Source organism: Macrotis lagotis, chromosome 2 (genome assembly GCF_037893015.1).
Source record: "Macrotis lagotis isolate mMagLag1 chromosome 2, bilby.v1.9.chrom.fasta, whole genome shotgun sequence".
NCBI lineage: Eukaryota > Metazoa > Chordata > Mammalia > Peramelemorphia > Peramelidae > Macrotis > Macrotis lagotis.
The window spans coordinates 121,186,989-121,207,053 of NC_133659.1; the positions used below are offsets into that span (position 1 = coordinate 121,186,989).

The 20,065-nt window shown below is 32.4% G+C and overlaps 1 protein-coding gene across 1 annotated transcript in view; it reads left to right on the forward strand.

Moving 5' to 3' along the window:
- SPATA17 (spermatogenesis associated 17) overlaps positions 1 to 20,065 on the forward strand; it is a 289,180-nt gene that overhangs the window by 172,771 nt on the left and 96,344 nt on the right. The window contains exons 7-8 of the mRNA XM_074222685.1: positions 8,638 to 8,844; positions 14,802 to 14,950. Coding sequence (XP_074078786.1) covers positions 8,638 to 8,844; positions 14,802 to 14,950 — 356 coding nt within the window. The remainder of the gene's footprint in view (positions 1 to 8,637; positions 8,845 to 14,801; positions 14,951 to 20,065) is intronic.

Here is a 20,065-nt window from a genome sequence, read left to right on the forward strand (position 1 = left end):
AAAGGTCTGTAAACTTTATACTAAAACAAATGATGTCTTTGATTACAAAAAAGAAAACAATGTGAACTATGTCTTCAGGGTTTGATGACCAGAATATTTTCTTTGACAAGTTTGTAATTGTAATTTGAAATTAATTATCACAAAAGTCCTGGAAAATTTTGATGCATGTAAAATTCAGTAAAAATCACGTTTTTGTTTTTGTTTTAATATGCAAAAAATCCCCTTTCTAATGGGGATTAGAGCAAGACACCACATGAGGTCTCTATACAGACTAAAATGCAGTGAAAAGTCATATAGTTTACAGGCTTATTTGAGTATACTGCATAGCAATTATAAGTGTGTGCATGTAAATATGAAAATAGATTAAGCTGTCTAATTGTAATATTGTAGAGAACATTGCATTTTAATTTGTTTCATATTTTTAAAATCAAATTTTGGTGATGAATTTTGTTTTTATATCTTGAATATTTCTCGATTCCCACTTTCCTTACCCCCCTTTTTCTCCTGAGTTTTTCTTTCTAATAAAGAAAAACATAAGTAAAAATAGCTAGAAAATCAACTGTATGTGACAACATGAGCAATATTCTGTACCCAGAGATCATTTCTCTAATGAATGAAGTAAAACACATTTCCTCATCTCTTCTCCAAGGCTAAGATTGGTCATTAGAATTATTAATGAGCAAATCACTAATTGTGACAAATAATTTACAAATTTAAAGCTCATTATCTAAATATGTTCAGGAAGGTAGATTCCTTTTTTTTAAAGATAAATCATAATCAGATTAAATTGTAGGTAGGCCAATATGATAATCTATGATACTAAAGTTTGTAACTATTATGGAAAAATAGTTAACTTCAATTAATTGGTCACATTTATATATCACTTTAAGATTTGAAATGTACTGCATTAAAGCCCTGTGAGATAATAATAGAAGTATTAGTTCCATTTTACAGGCTATTTTTTTTATCCCTTTCACTATGTTTATTTTTACTATTAGTTTTGAGTTAGATTATTCTAAATGATATTTTTTAAAACATTGAAAATACTTAGACCTAAATGCTTGTGAAGATGTTTCAAATATAAATTGATGTAACTCCTGTTCTTTAATATCCTTTTAGAAAGTGTGCTTTTGGGGCGGCTAGGTGGCACAGTGAATAGAGCACCAGCCTTGGAGTCAGGAGTACCTGGGTTCAAATCCGGCCTCAGACACTTAATAATTACCTAGCCGTGTGGCCTTGGGCAAGCCACTTAACCCCATTGCATTGAAAAAATCTAAAAAAAAAAAGTGTGCTTTTACAAAACTCAGAGAAAGGGGGCAGCAAGGTGGCAGAGTGGATAGAACACCAGCCTTGAATTCAGGAGGATCTGAGTTCAAAATTGATCTCAGACATTTAATAATTGCCTAGCTGGGCAAGTTATTTAACCCTATTGCCTTAAATAAGTAAAATAAAAAAAAAATCAAAGAAAACCCAACTTCTTAATATGATGAAATTTTAAAGATGTAAATTTCATTATTTGTTTAGGACATTTAATCCACTGATATGTAGAAGAATAAGTAGAAGTTAGAGGTGATTGTTTTGGTCAAAAAGTATTTACAGACTAGTTGAAACTATGTTAAGAAAGATTTTTCCTTAAGAAGTGTTTTGAGAACAATCCATTTTGAAACAAATCTTAAATATTTTACAGAAAATATTTGTGTTCCTTTTTGAAAATAGAAAACTAATTTAGAATCCACTTTAGATTCTCTTGAACAAATGGAAATTTCTGAAGGTTTTGTTTTACTAAGTATCCATGAAAGATTAACCTCATGACAATTTTGAAGTCTCCAATTTAAGGGTGTTAACAGAACTTTTAAAAGAAAGTATACATTCAAATTAGTGAATCTTTAGCACTTTTGGTCCCCTAAACTTAACATGATAAAAACAACTAAGTGTTCATTGGCACACTGGTATCATTAAACAAAAATCCCACAAGTATTTTTAAAAACAGAATAAACATAATTTTTAATATCAATCTACATTGTAATACAGAGAATAAAAGGCAAGTTAGGTTTTCATTTTCTGATGTTTCATTCTAAGTGTTTACTTCACAGTATTGTAGAAAGTTAGAGCTAGAAGATACCTTAGATAGAAATCATTTAGTCCAATCTTCATTTTAAAGATGTGGAAACTGAGCCAGGAAGGGCAAAGAGACATGCTTGTGGTCACTCAGGTAGTAAAGGGTAGAGAAGGGTACTTTAGATTAACTCTAGTCCTCTTTCTATTGTGCATGTGGCTTTTACCTATGCCTCTGTAGAATTTTCTAGTCCAGTTATCTGAAAAGATATGATTTATTTTCAGAAATTGAACATAGACACACTAATGTCATTTTATGACAAGTGCACATTAATAAAATTACCATTAAATGTATTTTATATATAGGCAACAAACATTTATTAAACACAGTTAGTGGGCGTGGCTAGGTGGTGCAGTGGATAGAGCACTGGCCCTAGAGTCAGGAGGACCTGAGTTCAAACCCAGTCTCAGACACTTAGTAATTACCTAGCTGTGTGGCCTTGGGCAAGCCACTTAACCCCATTGCCTTGACACACACACAAAAAAAATCTAAACACAGTTTTCCACTAAACATTGAGGATAAAAACAAGGAAGTTACTATTGTTATGGCAGTGAAAGGCATACAGAAGCAGGGTCTCCACTGAGACTTGTTGAATGATGATGAAGTTTCAGGAAAAGACTGTAGAATGAGACAGGTTGAGCCTGTCTTGAAGCAAGCCAGGAAAGTCATCAGGCAGACTTGAAGGAGAGCACTTCTGATATGAAGGGAAAGATATTTCAAAGGTATGGAATCTGGAGCTGTAGTATATGACAAAAAGACAAACAATTTTTAAATAATATTATGTTTCTTATATCACCATATTATCCCTTTTATTCCTCTCCCTGAAAGCCACCCTAATTGACAAAAAGAATTTTTTTAGAGAGAGAAAAAAAACTGATCCATATACTAAGTCCATATATGAAATCAAAAAACATGTGCAATATAGAACATGTGAACCTCCTACCTTCATGAAAAGAGAGTTTGGAGACGTCTTTGCCATGTCTCTTCACTTGATCTTTATAATTTTATTGAATTTAATTTGTTTTTTTGGTTATGTATTGTTTTTTCCAACTGCAATATTACATTTTCAGTGTACATGCTTTTATTTGGTCTCTATCTCACTCTGCATCAGTTCATATAGTTCTTCCTATGCTTTCTTGTGCATCATTTAAAAAATTATTTTCTGTTCCAGGTTCTCCCTCTGCAGCATCTCCATCAATTGTGAAGGCAATAAATATGGTTCCCATCAAACATATGATGTCATGTAAAACTTATATATTAGTCATCTTGTGGGGGGGGGAAGCAAGAAAAAGAATGTAGGAAAAATGCTTTTTTCTGCTCACAGTGTATCAGTTTTCTCTCTAGAGGTGAATAACTTTTTTGTCTCATCATGAGTTCTTTGAAATTTTCTTGATCATTGTCTTGATTGGAGTTACTAAGTCTTTCCCAATTGATTGTCATTACAATATTTGCTACTGTAAATGATATTTTCCATTTTTTTGCATTTTGCTTTCCATCAGATTATAAAAGTCATCTCAGGATTTTTCTGAAACCTTCCCTTTCATCATTTCTCTTTTTGGTATTTTTTAAATTTTATTTTTCAATTACATACAAAGATAGTTTTCAAAATTCATTCATTTGAAAGTTTGAATTCACTTTATCATTTCTTATAGCACAATAGTATTTTATCACAAATACCATAACTTGTTTGATCCCTAATTGATTGGCATCTATCCAATTTCTAGTCCTTTGCCACCACTTTAATTAGTTCTTCTTTTTCTTTTAACTCTTTGAAATACAGAACTTGTAGTGAGATCTCTGTAGCTCATTTGACTGGAATTTCTTTAAGATTTAGAGTCAATGCTCATTAATTATATTGTTTATAGTTTTCTTTTTGTTCTTATTTTTCACCATTAGGTATTAAAACTATATTTTTATCATAAAAGGATTTAAGTTAGAATTCACATTCAAATTTTGAGAATAATTTATGAAGTATGGGCACTAACTGGTTCTTTAAAAATTTAATAAAATTCTCCTTTGAATCCATCACTTTTGGAATCAGTTTTTTCTTTAGTAGTTCCATTACAGCTGGGTTGATTTCCTTTTCAGAGACTGGTTATTCAAGCTCTCAATCTGGTATTCTGGTAGTTTGAAAATTTTGTATTTTTGAAGATAATCCTCTATTTCTTTAGTGTTTTCAGTTTTTTATCACATAACTCGATGAGGTGTTAAAATTTTTCTTCTGGTTTTGTTATTTCACCTTGCTCATTTGCTATTTTGTTAAATCAGATTAGCTAAGAGTTTATCAATTTTATTAGTCACTTCAAAAATCCACTTTTTATTTTATTTTGTTCATTAATCTTACCTTAATTTTTTAAGTGGCTTTGTTTACACTGATTATCTCCTCCTTCCTCCGATTCTTGCTTGTTATGCTTTCATTTTAGGATTTTATTTGTTCTTCTCTCCTGCTTTTATTGGTTCTCCTTCCCCCTTTTTTTCCCTCTTAGGGTTTTTTATTTCCAATTTATCTAATTCCCCTCCAATTTTTAAAATATCTTTTGTGTTTATTTAAAGTTTGCTTATTTGTTGATTCTTAAAATTTTAAATGCATCTAAAATTTATTAATCTTTTCTTTGTCTATTTTGTTAATGTATAATTGTATAGATATGATTTTCCCCTTGAGGAATACTTGAGTTGCATCTCAGAAATTTTGGAATGTTATTTCATCATCATCATTTTCTTTTATGTAGTTATCACATAAATGGTTCCTTGAATTACTTATTATTTAAGATTTTATTGTTAATTCTCCTTTTGGTTCTGTATTTTTTATTTGTATTTCCTAAACCAACTTCTATTGTTATTGCATTATGCTCTTTCAAGAATGTATTGACTCTCCCTTTGTGATATTTCTGTGTACATGTCACTTTTTTTGGTAAAATTTCCATGTGGTGCTGTGTGTATTATTTTACTGTCCTGTTTAGCAGATGGCATAAATTTTTTTAACTTAAATTTCTCTGAAAATTTGTTCAATTGTTTGCTTTTGTTTATTTCTTAGACTTAACCAAAATTAACAAGGGATTATTGAAGTCTCTTGTCACCATTGTTAATGTTTTCCTTCTTAAAGTTTAAGTTGTGTTTTCATTATGAATTAGGATGCTAAGGCATTTAGAACATATACATTTATTATTATTTTTTTTTCAGGTTTTTGCAAGGCAGATGGGGTTAAGTGGCTTGCCCAAGGCCACATAGCTAGGTAGTTATTAAGTGTCTGAGACTGGATTTGAACCCAGGTACTCCTGACTCCAGGGCCGGTGCTTTATCCATTGTGCCACCTAGCTGCCCTGAACATATACATTTATTACTGATATTGGTTTGTTGTCTATGGTTATTTTCAGTAAAGTGCAGTTTACTTGTTTGTCCCTTTTTATTTTTTGAATGTTTTTGCTTTGAGAGAAGGATGACTTCACTTGATACTTATTTAATTGTTTCCCATCACTTCAGTTTTATTTTGTGCAAATTTTTGTTTTCCAAATGTGTTTCTTTTAAGCAACAGATTGTAGGCTTTTATTCTTTAATCTGATGTCATTTTTTTGTTTCATTGGATTGTTCATTTCCATAACATATAAAATTATGAATTAGGATTATATTTTCCTCCATCTATCTCTAAATTTGTTCTATATTAAAGTGATAATTTCCTCCCTGTTTTTGAGTAAACTTGGCATTATTAGGTCAACTTTTCCTCCTCTTTTTTCCTCTCAGTGAAGTTGATTGCATTTTCTTCTCCCCTTCTGCTAGTCCTCTTCCTTAATTTTTGTTTCAGAATTTCTTTCACTCTCTTCATTATCCATCTTCTCTTTCTGTTTATTCTAGACTCTCATTCTCTGATTCATTCCCTCTATAATCTGGTCTCTTATTTTCATATTCTATTTATAATCAAAGTTTCCTAGGTATCCATTTTAGATTCTACTTCCTAGGTGCTTTCTGTTGTTGCCTTGTAGGAGAATCCATGGATTCTCTTTTTCAGAATAATGACATATTTTTGCTTTTATTTATCTGTTAGACCTCCAAAAACAATGGAGAAATATTGAAGTCTTCACTTTGTGTTCCTTTCACTCCTCCACTCTTTTACTTCTCACAGTTTAGTCTAACAAACAATCAATTAGATTTTTCAGACTGAGCTTTAGAAAAAATGACTTTGGCAATTGATGGAAGATAGACTGGAATGGGGAGAACCTTTAGAAAAATAGACAAATCATCAGGTTGTTTCAAAGATATTCATAAGAAAATAACAGTCAGTGAATGTTTGCTGATTGATTTCTCATTGCATATTATGCCTATTATTTAGAAAAAAATGAATATAGTACTTAATTCTAACACTCTGCAAATTGGCTTCCAACCTCATCAATAAATTAAAATTTTTCTATTCCAGAGTGGTCATTGTGTGTGTTTGTGAAGAGAGGATTCCATGAGATATTTGGTCACATTCTTGTAGTCTCTGCTGCTGAGACTGAGCCTGATGAATTGCTTGATAGTGGGAATTCTGAGTTGCCATAAGCTAAACTGATTATTTGCATTCAATTTGCCATCATATAGTGAACCTGTAGGATTAGGGACAACTCAGTTGTCTAAGGAGGAGAAGGTCCAAAATGGTTTAAAGTGGTTTAAAGTTTCTAAGCCAGTGAGTACTAGAACTAGCTAGTGAGTAGCTGTATTTTCTCATAGAGAGAAATGGTCTCCATAAAAGCAAAGTAAAACAAACATAATCAAGATAGAAATAACAGGGCTTGGAATAAGTTAAAATTTGGAATAAGCAAAAATTTCATGAGGCTGCAGAGATTTTGTTACTGGGTTGATGGTAGAAGTCTCAATAGTAATAGAAGAGTATTTTAAGGAAGGAAGATAATATACCATTTTAGATATTTGTAAAGTTTGAGATGTCTATGGAAATTCAAATTGAGATGCCAATAGTTAGCTGGTAATATGAGCCATGTTAGATTTGGATAGATCTAAGGATATCTTCATAGAGAAGATGATTGAACCCATGGGAAATGATGAGATCACCAAACAAGAGAATACATGGAGATAAAATAAAGTTTAACACAGAGAATTACGGAGGAATGTATTTGAGCTAGTCTAAACTGACTTCCAGAGCCTATTGTTAAATTTCAGTTTGAATATTTACATGCCAAAAAATTAGCAAACACTAGAAAAAAATGATTTGATTTATTATTTTGTTGATTATTTTGATTTTAGAAAGTGTCAATAATGTAGATTAAACATAAGACATGTCATAGATAGGGTTATTTTGTTGTTGTTTAGAACTAGTTATTAAACATTTACCAATAAATCCCTACTTGAGTCCCTACCAGTATTCTAAATTGTAAATTCTAAAGGAAAGAAAATTTCCAAGAGAAGATGATCAATGATGTCAAAGGTTGCATAGAAATAAAAAGGGATGAGAATTGAGAACAGACCATAGATTTGGCAATTAAGAAATCATTGGTAGCTTTGGAGAATGCAATTTGAGTTTATTGATGACATTGGAAGCCAGACTGCAGAGGGTTAGAGTTAATTACTATTTTCAATTTAAAAAAAATGGCAGGCATAATAGTATACAATGAACACTTAATTAACAAGCATTCATTGACTATTATGGGCTCAGCACCTTGCTTATCCCTACAGGTTATACATAAAAATAGACTATATGACTAATACCTTATGATTTGATTATTATAGTCTGATAACTTCAAAATGTGATTGGGATTGACTAATGATCAGTTTAGAGTCTTTTCCAGTCATTATTTTGAAAATATCTACTCTCAATCAACAAATATGCAATTATTATATAGTTATTATGTGCAAAAGACTATGCTCAAGAATGGAGATAGAAATACAAACTATTAAAAAACCCTACTCTCAAGAAGTTTATATTAAATCAAAGGAGACAGATGTTAAAGGGAAGAGAATTCCACACAGAGTTGTTCTAGAGACATGTCCTATTGATTTGTGAGAGCCTGTTAAATTTTCTCTTGGCATTTACACCTCAAAAATTTTCAAATGTTATAAATCAGGTCTTGATTTATAATTTGTTGATTGCTTAGACTTTTAAAAAGTAATAGAGAGGGGTGGCTAGGTGGCAGAATGGATAGAGCCCCAGCCTTGGAGTCAGGAGTACCTGAGTTCAAATCTGGCCTCAGACACTTAATATTTACCTACTTGTGTGGCCTTGGGCAAGCCGCTTAACCCCATTGCCTTGCAAAAACCTAAAAAAAATTAATGGAGAAAATGTCAATAATGGGAATTAAGTTTAAAACTGTCTTGTGTATTTTCTTTTTCTTTCTAAAGTAAGTTGTTAAACACTAGCACATCACTGATTCTAGGTTGTAACAATTTATACAATAAAGATCATAAGTGGCAGATAAACACTTAAATAATTAAAATCAATAACTTTTTAAACATAGATCTATTTTAATTTGTGTCTTAAGGTGTAGTTATATATATATATATATTTAATAATATCAAAATAATATTCTCTATCTTAGATTCCAGGTGTATACAATTCACCATATAGAGATCCAGATCCAATGGAATTTGAGTTACAGAAAGTGAGGTCATTTCATATGACATCTCCAGTCCCTCAAATTCAGCAGACAGATTATGAAGACCTTTCCTCCTGGCTTGCTTGCACTAGTAAGCGTTCTTTTCCACGATCAGACATTTTACCACCAATTAACCGGAAACAATGCCAGGTACTTTATAGCTCTTTTGTAACAATTTTGTTAATTTTCATTATGACCAGTGAATTGATTAGTTCTAGATAATCTAGTGTTAATTTTAAACCAAATATGTCCAGTCATTTTTAAAATAACTTTTACAAGGGATTCACCAAGTTATTTTGTTGTAGTGGAATTTTGTATTTTCAAAAATCACATGAGTGTTCTATCAGTTTCTAGAATTTTTTTTAGAAAGATATTTTTTCTAAATGAGATTTTTTTCCAAAATATTTTATGTTTTCTGTAAAATTACTCTTAATTTCACTTTTCATTTTGTAAGCCATTTCTCATATGCATAGTGTTTCATCTGAGTAAATGAAAAAGTCAAAATTTATTATCAAGATTGGCCCAAGACAGAGCATAATCCACAATCAAAATATGAAAGAACATCAGATTATTTCATTTGTAATTTGTAATATGTTGTTTGTGGTATGATTCTTGTGGCATGTTTCTTGGTGCTTTATTACTGTACTTTTGATTCCTTGTTTATTTTCTCAATTCTGCTATGGGTCTGATAAGCTAGTAAGAATGGAGACTTGTAATTAAGTGACAGTTTTGTCACTAAAACTCCTTTCAACACTGAGTCAGCTAAGAGAATAAATATTTAAAAAATTCAAAATACTTAGTTACTTATCCCTAATCAAGTAAATTATGAGAACAGAGAGAATTATGCCTCTGGATGAAACTGATATTCTAAAATATCAGAGGGAGGAGAGGGTTTGAAGAGGAAACCAAAGAGAGAATTTGGGAGATTTCAGATTTCTTCTTGGGCAGGTCTTCATAGAAAAATTTCATCATTTTCTAATGTAAATGTTTAGGATATTGAAAATATATATATATAGCTTAGTGTCACTACAAAAATTAATTCATAAAGCACATAGAATTGTTTTTTATATTCTTTGCTATTTGGAATTATCTGTACCACTAGTGATATACATACTGGTATAGATGATGGAAAGTTGACTACATGTTTTTGTATTTCATTATCAGATTATCACAATTAAATTCATATTTTATGAAAATAACTGGAATAATCCAATTGTAACCTACGTATCAAGCACACTATTTTAAAATGAATGTTTAACAACCCAATGCCATGCCATATTCACTAGTATGACAGTTAATATTATATATTCTTCATAGGAAAAGTTTGGCCATATACATAATAGCTTCAATAGGTTGATTGGGTGAAATTCACATATTTATTCAAGTTTTCTTTTTTTTTTTAACCAAATGATTAGAACATTAATGATTTCTAGCCACAGTTATAGTAATAAACATTTTTGCAATAGCAGAAAGATTTATCAATGTCTAGACTAATAATTATAGACTAAGTACAATATAACCATTTTATTTGTTTGGTGTCTTGTCAAAGCATGGTATGACTTGGCCATTGTATCATAACACAGATTTTATTGGTATTTTTGTTAACTTTATTATTTTAAAAGTTGATTAGGTTTTTAAAAAGTGATATTCTAATGACTAACAGAGGTTTGCTGATATAACACAAAAATAATGTATCAGTTGATTTTAAACATCAGAATATATACATTTTAATATCATAACTAAGAATTGACCATAGCAGTGCAGATCAAAACAAGAAAAAAGCCATGATCAAAAGTTGAAGTAGACCTAGACCTATGGGTTAGACTGAAGTCATAATTAATCAACCAGGCTGTTACTTTAGGGAGAAATAAGTAGAGGCTATGACTGGTAAACATATTCAGTATATCCAAGACCTGGAAATCGAAAGAGGAAAGGACAAAAGGAAGAGGAAAGAAACAAAAATAAAATAAATAGAAGCAGCAGTCCAAGACTGAGTATCAGTACAGAAGAACAGGACTGATGATCAATTAAGGTCCAATATGACAAGAGATGGCAGGGCTTGAAACCCAGAAAGTTGAGATTACTAATATTAGGACCAGATATCAGAATACTAGAATATTAATGAGAAAGCGAACAGGGTTCAAGAGAACTCTAGTCCCAGGGGAATGGGGGCAGCAAAGGGACAACAGAACTAGCCACAAGAATGATTTATGGTTGAATCAATCCTCCTGCCAAATGAGATTTCTTTATTCAATATCCCATTCATGGAATTAGATTTGATCTCTTGATATGAATTAGTGAGTAAACATTGCAAAATTAGAGAAATGAAGAAGGCAGAGATCCAAGAAGACCATCATATTGCATCACTTTCAAAATAACATTAGGAAGCTACACACATATTATGCCATTGATAAAGATATATTTAGAACTGAAATTGTTATTGGCATATTTGGGTATTTTCATAGTGGCAAATCTTGACCCTTGATTCTTTTGAAGACATTGATGGTTTTAAGAATTAAAAGCCAGGGAATCATGATTAGTGAATAAAGTAGATGATCAATCTGGTGGTTAATGTCAAGTTTAATAAGCTTATGGACTATGGTTAATATAATTTTTATTTTAAAGTGACACAGGAGTGGCTAGGTAGTGCAGCAGATAGAGCACTGGTCCTGGAGTTAGGAGGACCTGAGTTCAAATGTGACCTCAGACACTTAATAATTGTCTAGCTGTGTGACCTTGGGCAATCCCACAGCCTTAAATAAATAAAAAAAAAATTTAAAGTGACACATGAGTATAAATGAAACTTATTTTTTTATATTACTCTGAAGTTAATCCCAAAATATGAATTGCAAAATGTATTTATTAATGTAATCCAGTGATTACAATGAATATGTCTGTCATTGAAGGACACTGCCTTAGATATAAATCTAATATTTGTCCTTTCATAGATCTATTATCCACTAGTAGATGCCAAATGGAAAATGGCATTATAAAATATTATTTTATAGTCATAATTCATAGGAAATTTTTTCCAGACATATGATTTCATAGGCATGGAGGAACTCCTGGTGTGGAAACCTCTCTCTCTCTCTCTCTCTCTCTCTCTCTCTCTCTCTCTCTCTCTCTCTTTCTGCAAACTGGCAAATCAGAGCAACTGAGAGACTATGTGACACACCCTTGATGAACCAGTGTATATCATAGATGGGATTGGACCCAGGTCTTTTTGACTTGAAGACCAGTCCTATATACATTAGCTTATGCTACTTTTAAAAAACAAAAACAAAAAGTAGTTGAGTTGAAAAGTAGCAACAGTAATACCTTGTATTTAAAACATTGAAACTATAATGTAAAGTTCTCTAAGGTAGCAACTTTATATCCCCAGTATCCAGCAGAGGCCAGACATATAGCTAGTATTTAATACATGTTGGATAAAGTCAATTCATGTCTTTTTAACTTAATAGTTTTTATTAGTCATTTTATTGCTTTTTTAAAAATCAACTTGAATAGAATTCTTTACTTGGATTAGCTATCTTTCTCACATGTGGATTTGCCAGACAGATGGCATTTGTACTGCAATGTATATTCCAAAGATGGTATTAAGGCAAATTAGAAGTGAAAACTCATAAGTATTCAGAGTCTAGGCTGTTAACAAGAAGGTGGTAGTAATGCATAAGCCTTCTTCATAATTCACTTCTTTATAATAACAATATTTTGCATAATATATGTTAGTTTTTATTTATATCACCCACTATAATAATTATTTTTGTTACCAAAACACCAACCAAAATATTCTTAGTTCTTTTAGGCAGTGCTTAAATGATGAGATTTATAGCTCTTTAAAAATAGAAAAAAAACCCTATCCATATATTGGTATTTTACATTTTTTTTATAAGAACTAAATATGTAAGATAATGTATATTAAAGAAAAAGTATTAATACAACTGATTTATTATTTTTATTGCTGTATTAAGTAGAGTTATAGTCTAACAAAAGTACAGATATTAGTGAAATTAGTCAGCTTTTCATTAAAGAATATTAATAAGAGCATGTATACTACTTCTACCTAAATCTTTAAAATATTGTAATAGCCATAATTTAATAGAAAAGATAGGATATTTATTTACAGTAAAGACTGTAGATAACAGCTTGGCCAAAGCTTGATTTTGGTTCTGTTAGAATAAGAATGCTATTAAGGAAAACAGATCTGTTTGAGTGCTTCAGAATTAGTTATATACCAACCTTCTTCCTTAAAAAAAGGGGCTGGGCTATGGAAACTACTTTTTGACATTGGTTAATGCTAAGGGAGTAGTACATTTCTGTGAAAGAAAAAAATATACTGCAAAATTTATGATGGATGAGACATTTTAAAAATCTATGTTGATATTTTAATTTCCCTCAAAAGGACATACATGATCCTTTGATATAGCACATTATATATAAATATATATACACACATATATATATATATATATCACTTGATAGTCATTTTTTCTTTCATTATATTAAGCCAGTTTCTTAGATTGAGATAGTCAAAATATTTATTTTAATGGAAATTGTATTTTATTTGGAAACTTTAAACAAGTGGCTTTTCAATATTTGTTATAGCTACTTCTTGAAAATTTTTTCCCTCTATTTTTTCAAAGCCTGGACAATGGTGCCCCCCAAAATATGTTCAATCTTCCAATGTTTTCTAGCACTAAGAAAAGTAAGAGTTTATAAAAGCCCCTAAATACGGATATTTGATTCCTGAATGCTTCTAAAAGGAGACATGGAATCATGTCCCTGTATCTTTAAAAAGTAAAGTTCCAATACAAATCCATTAACTACTTTCAAATATAGCAATCCTCCTGTCCAGCTGTGAAAAGTACTAGATGATACTTATTTGCCATTTGTGTTATTTACGGTCCATGACTTTTATGGTAACTGGTTCCTATTATTGGTTTCTATTAATGTAAAACATAAGTGAACATAAATGAGGCGTGAATCATTTCTTTTTATTAGCCCCACAGTCTTCACTCAGTGCTTGCAGTAGCTCCAGCTGTGACTTGTTAGTGATAACCTATTTAAAGAGGAGATCTTTAAGAATAAGGAACATGATTAGAATTCTTTGTCCATTCATATTTTCAGAAGGTTTTACTACTTCTCTCACAGAACAACAAAAATGCTTCGGGGAGAGGGGAGTAGGAAATGGGAGAGAGGAACAGAAAGTGGGAGTGAAAAAAAATATAATTAGTGACACTGCAAAATAATGAGTTTTCACTGATTTGGATTGAGCTCAATGTAGTATTCATTACACTATAAGTGTATAATGTAATATAATATGATCTGATCTGATATAATATATTTAATATATTATAACATAACATAATAATATAATAAATATTACTGCTACTACTACTTAAAATAAGATATGCTATAAAACATCTCTAATTTCAATGCAGGCTTTTCCTCTGTGTATGTCTGTGTGTAATGAAATGGTTAATATAACTAAGTTATAAAACAATATAGTTATAGATTTTACATTAAAATTTATAAAATTATTGGAAAATTAGGATCCTGATAGATTTTTTCATATTATCAGTTAAAGGGAAGATTTGAGTTTCTCTCTAAAGCTTTCAGCTAATGGAAAATACACATTTTTTCCTTATTGTCATTTATGGGAGGGATTTTTGAAGGTCATGCTCAAATTTTTTAAATGGTTTTACTGATTAAAATAAGAGAAATCTTTATGTAATTAAAACAATAACATCTCTTTAAATTAGAAAATAAAGCCATGTAAGCTGAATCACTCAATAATTAAGAGACTTTTTGTCACTATGGGATTATGTGAAATCAACAATTCCATTTTATTTCAGACTTTTTTTTCTCGGAAATGGCCACTTCCATATTGAAGCAATGAGAACATTTCTCGTTTCTGTAAGAAAGTACATCAGTCTTCAGTTTTTTTCTTATTTGTATAAAAAAAAAGTCATTGATTTTATTAATTATTTAGCTAAGAAAAAAAACAACTTGTACTACTTCTCAGCCACTCTCCATCCTTGATCATCAATAATATGTCAAAAGAAATGCACCCTAATAAAACACTGACCTTATCCTGTATCTGTCAGGGGCCCTTCCGAGATATCACTGAAGTATTGCAGCAGCGCTACAAGCCTTTGCAGCCAACCTTGCGGGTGGCCACATCAATCAATTCGGTAAAAGAGGCCCAGGAGGAACTCAAAAAGGAAGAATGGAAAAACCGTGTCAATGACAACTTGTGAGTTTTCAATATTTCGTATCACGGTTTGATGCCTTGTGCTTTCCAATGTCTTGTGTTTTCTAATATGTCTAGTAAAACCTCTTATTGTGTAGAAAGAAACTCACTGTCAATCTGATATTTCTATCAGAAGACATTCTTCAAGATGCAAATGTCATTGCTGAAATAAGCAAGGATAGCAAAGCTAAATCACTGTCTCCCAATTCAAAGAGAAGTACAGAGAGCATTACTTTTTCGAATGGCAAAAAAACCAAAACCTCTTGTCTATTCTTTCAAAATGTTGATTCCTCTAATGATTGTGTGAAGACAGTTAATGATACTTTAAAAAAAACTCAGTAAAATTATTCCTTATAGCAGATAACTTTTAGCTTGGTCAACTTGATATTACATGATAGTTTTTATAAGTCAGAAGCAATAGGAAAGGTTGGGTCCTTCATAATTGAGAAGACAAGGGGTGGCTAGATGGCACAGTGGATAGAGCACTGGCTTTGGAGTCAGGAGTACCTGAGTTCAAATCCAGCCTCAGACACTTAGTAATTAACTAGCTGGGTGGCCTTGGGCAAGCCACTTAACCCCATTGCCTTGCAAAAACTAAAATAATAATAATAATAATAATTAAGAAGACAAAGGAGAAACTAGTAGCATGTAAAATTTTTAAATTATTGTCATTAGTTTCATTGAGGTGTGTCTCAATTCATGTGCTTAGAGCTCTAAGGAGCCTCTCTTAAGGATGCTGGAGATAGTTGCAGTTCATAAAAATTATAAAATCTGTGTTTAAGTTTATTTCTATTGTTGTTATCATTATCTCTAGATGATAATATATTATCAAAGGTGTTTTGTCACCTTAAGAAAAAGAAAAAAAATTCTGATACTTCTCTCCACTTTCTACTACCTGTAATAGTTTTCTTTTATGGAACAATTGCATTTGAGAGCACTTTATCAGTCATCATGAACTTTGAATATGCTTTATTTTGTTAGTATCTGGTTTATAGAAAATCAGACTTTATTAAGTATTTTTTTGAAGAGGACCTTAAAGAATACAATTTTTCATAAAATAGTTTTTTTATTTGGTTTTATTTGGTATTTCAGTAAAACTTTTCATTTTATGACAATTATTTGAAGTGTACCAAGTAGCTATAGTGCTCAGCAAATAATTTTGGAAATAACTGATTGAAGAGGGAGAAAATTAAAAAAAATTCCTATTAGATGATTTTATACATCTGGGTTTGATTTTGAAAAAAAAGATTAATCCTGAGGGATGGAGCCAAGATGTTGGCATGAAGGCAGCATTTCCCGAGAACTCTGACCCCCAAACCCTCCCAAAACAAAGGACGGCTTTAGCCAAAATTTAGCAGGGAAGAACCCACAGAAAGACTGAGTGACACATTTTCCCAGTCCAAGATAACATAGAAGTTCTGTGGGAAAGGTGTGCTTCACCAGGACTAGGTGTTGGAAAAAAAGACTCGGTGCAGCCCAGGAGCCTAGAGATCACCCACAACAGCTTGAAGGGGCAGGGAGAGAACTCTGCTGCACCTGGGTGAGCATGGAGTGAGGAACACCCGCCCCAGAACCTGCAGTAAGAATCAGGAGAAAGCAGCCTGCATCCCCAGAGATGATAAGGGAAGTCTGCAGAGATTTCTCTGCTCTCCCTGGGGTAGGACTTCTATTTGCCTACACTAGGTTTGGGCTTCCATACTAAGATAGAAGGATCCCTCCCTATAGCCCCAGGGCAGAGGGCAGTGCTGTGGTCATTTACATATCAAAGCACAGGTTAGAGAGCATAAGACCTTGGAGGAATAAAGATCCCAGTGGGGTGTCCCCAAAACACCCCCAAAGCCTTGGAAGTGCCATAAATTAGTCTTGGGCAGAGGAATAACAACAGAAAAAGAAGAATCTGACCATAGAGCATTACTTTAGTCCCATGAAAGATCAAAACACATACTCAGATGATGACAAAATCGAAGCTTCCATATCGAAAACCTCTAAGAGAAATAGAAAATGGGCTCAGACTATGGATGAGCTCAAAAAAGACTTTGAAAAGCAATTAAGGGAGGTGGAGGAAAAATTGGGAGGAGAAATAAGAGCCATGCAGAAAAATCATGAAAACCAAATCAAAAGCTTGGTGAAAGATATACAAAAAAAATACTGAAGAAAATAATATGTTAAAAACCTGTTTAGGCCTAATGGAAAAAAAAAGCAAAACAAAAGGCAAATGAAGAGAAGAATACCATAAAAAGCAGAATTGGCCAGCTGGAAAAGTAGATAAAAAAGCTCTCTGAAGAAAATAACTGCTTCAAATGCAAAATGGAACTAAAGGAAGCTGATGACTTTGCAAGAAAGCAGGAAGAAATAAAACTCTGCCAAAAAAAAATTGGAAGAAAATGTGAAATATCTCATTGGAAAAACAACCAACCTTGAAAACAAATCCAGAGGAAATAATTTAAAAATTATTGGACTATCTGAAAGCCATGACCAGGAGAAGAGCCTAGACTTCATTTTTCAAGAAATAACACAGAAAAATTGCCCTGAGATCCTAGAAGCTGAGGGTAAAATAGAAATTGAGAGGATTCACCAGTTACCCCTTGAAAGGGATCCCCAAAGAAAAACTTCCAGGAATATTATAGCCAAATTCCAAAACTTTCAAATCAAAGAGAAAATTCTAAAAACTGCCAGAAACAGACAATTCCACTACTGAGGCTCCACAGTCAGGATTACACAGGATCTGGCAGCATCTACATTAAGGGCTTGTGGAATTAGAATATGTTATTCTGGAAGGCAAAAGATCTTGGTTTACAACCGAGAATCAACTACCCAGCAAAACTGAACATCCTCTTTCAGGGGAAAAGATTGACTTTCAGTGAAGCAGGGGACTTTCAAACTTTCCTATAGAGATGACGAGAGCTGAACAAAAAGTTTGATCTCCAAGTACAGGACTCTGGTGAACCACAGAGGGAGTGAAAGAGAGGGACTAACTATGAGGAACTTGATGATGTCAAACTGTTTGTATTGATAACTCATATGAAGTTTCTCATTTATAAGAGCTGTTAGAAGGAGCATATATATAGACAGGACATGGGAAGGAGCTGAATATAATGGTATAATATAGTAAAAAGATGGAGTCAATGGGTGATAAAGGAAAGTCCTGGGAGAAAGGGAAAGGAGATGAAGAAGAAGCTGAGAGATTTCATATTAGAGTTAAGAAAAAGCTTTTTCAATGGAGTGGAGGGGAGGGAAGGCAAGGGGGGGAATGAGTGAGCCTTCATTCTCATCAGAAATGGCTCAGGATGGAAATAACATATGCACTTAATGGGGTGAGGAAATCTGTGTTGCCCTGGAGAAGGATGAGAAGAAAGGGATGGGGATAAAGGGGAATGGGGGGAATAGGTGATAGAAGAGAGGGAAGATTGAGGGAGAGAGTACTCAGATACAACAGGGCCAGGAGGAAAGGAGAGAGAGAAAATAGAATAAATGAGAGTGGGGAGGAATAGAGTGGAGGTACAGCTAGTAATAGCAACTGAGGGAAAAATATTGAAGCAACTTCTCTGGTAGACTTATGATAAAGAAAGTAACTCACCCCAGAGACAGAGCCATTGAAATCTGAACACAGACTAAAGTACAACTTTTTTTTCCCTCTCTCTCTCTCTCTCTCTCTCTCTATTCTTGAGGTTTCCCATCTTCTTGGGGAGGGGGTTTATGTTTATTCTTATGTTTACTCTTATAACAGTCAATTTACATCAATGTAGAGACTGTCAGACAGCCTTCTTGTGGCGGGGGAAGGAAGGGAGGAGGGGGAAAAATTGTAGAATTCAGAGCCTTGCAAAAATGATCGGTACATATTACTATTGTATATAATTGGAAAACAAATAGAATGTTAAAATTTAAAAAAAAAGAAAGAAAAAGAAACAACATGGCATAGTGAAAGAGGGTGGACTCTAAGCAAGGAAGACTTAAGTTCAACTTTCATCTCAGATACTTCCTCAGATCTATGGCACTGAGTAAGTCATTTAATTTCTAATGTGACTTAGTTCTTTCATCTCTAAAATGAAGTAATGTTCCCAAAGTTCCCTTCTAATTCTAAATCTACGATTCAATGACCCTACAATCAACAAAATCAACAATTATTTCTGGCGCTGCTATATAGTGTGTATATATATATATATAAAATCTCCTGTGTGAGAGAAAAGAAACAAAAAGAAAGAAAAAAGTTTGTTAAATTTAACTTCTGCCAAGATTAAAGTAATTAACTTTCAGGAAAGATAAATATGAAAAAAAAAGATTATTCCAGGTTAATTTTGTTAAATTTTATTGAATAGAATGTATGATTCAGTGATGACTGTCTGAGGTGATAAAGTACTAATATATTTCTTATTTTGTAATATTTGAAAGGCTTCTAAAACATCAAAATAAATAATGTTATTGCTAGATAAGGCTATTATTTTTACAGCAACGGTATTGATGTTTCTGTGGAAATAATTATAATATATATATGTATATATATATATATATTTATCTAAATTTCTTTGAGTATGTTCATGCATAAGCACAAGGTCAGCTATCACTGCCATCCCCAAAGAAGGGAATGCTGCTTTTTACTTCCTGGGGAATACTTGTATATACGAGTTCACTTTTCAAAGTGTAGTTAATAAACTCATGCCCTGAAGCTTTCAAAAGATGAGTCTTGCTTATGGGTTTTCCAACCAATCACTGATGTTTTCTATCAGAACTCTTCCAGAACTATTTTTCTACTTAGCCTTTAAAGTTCAGCAGCACATACTTTTATCCCCTGAGACAAAATAAAATAAGACATGAAGTATTTTCTATTCACATCGCCACCTTCCTAGTTCAGGTCCTTAGAACATATTACTTTGGCTTTTAGAATCTCTCTCAAGATACTTTTTTCCCTATCTTTCCAATTTTCTCATATTTTACTCCCCTCTAAGAACTTGCCCTCCAATGCTGACTTTTTTGCTGTTCCTGTCACACAGTTCTTCACATCTCCCAATTCTGTGCCTTTTCTCTGTCTGTCTTCCATTCCTTGCACACTGACCCTCTTCACCTTTACATCCCAGTTTCTTTCCAAATCATAAGCTCCAAGAGACCTTTCCTGTAAATTGA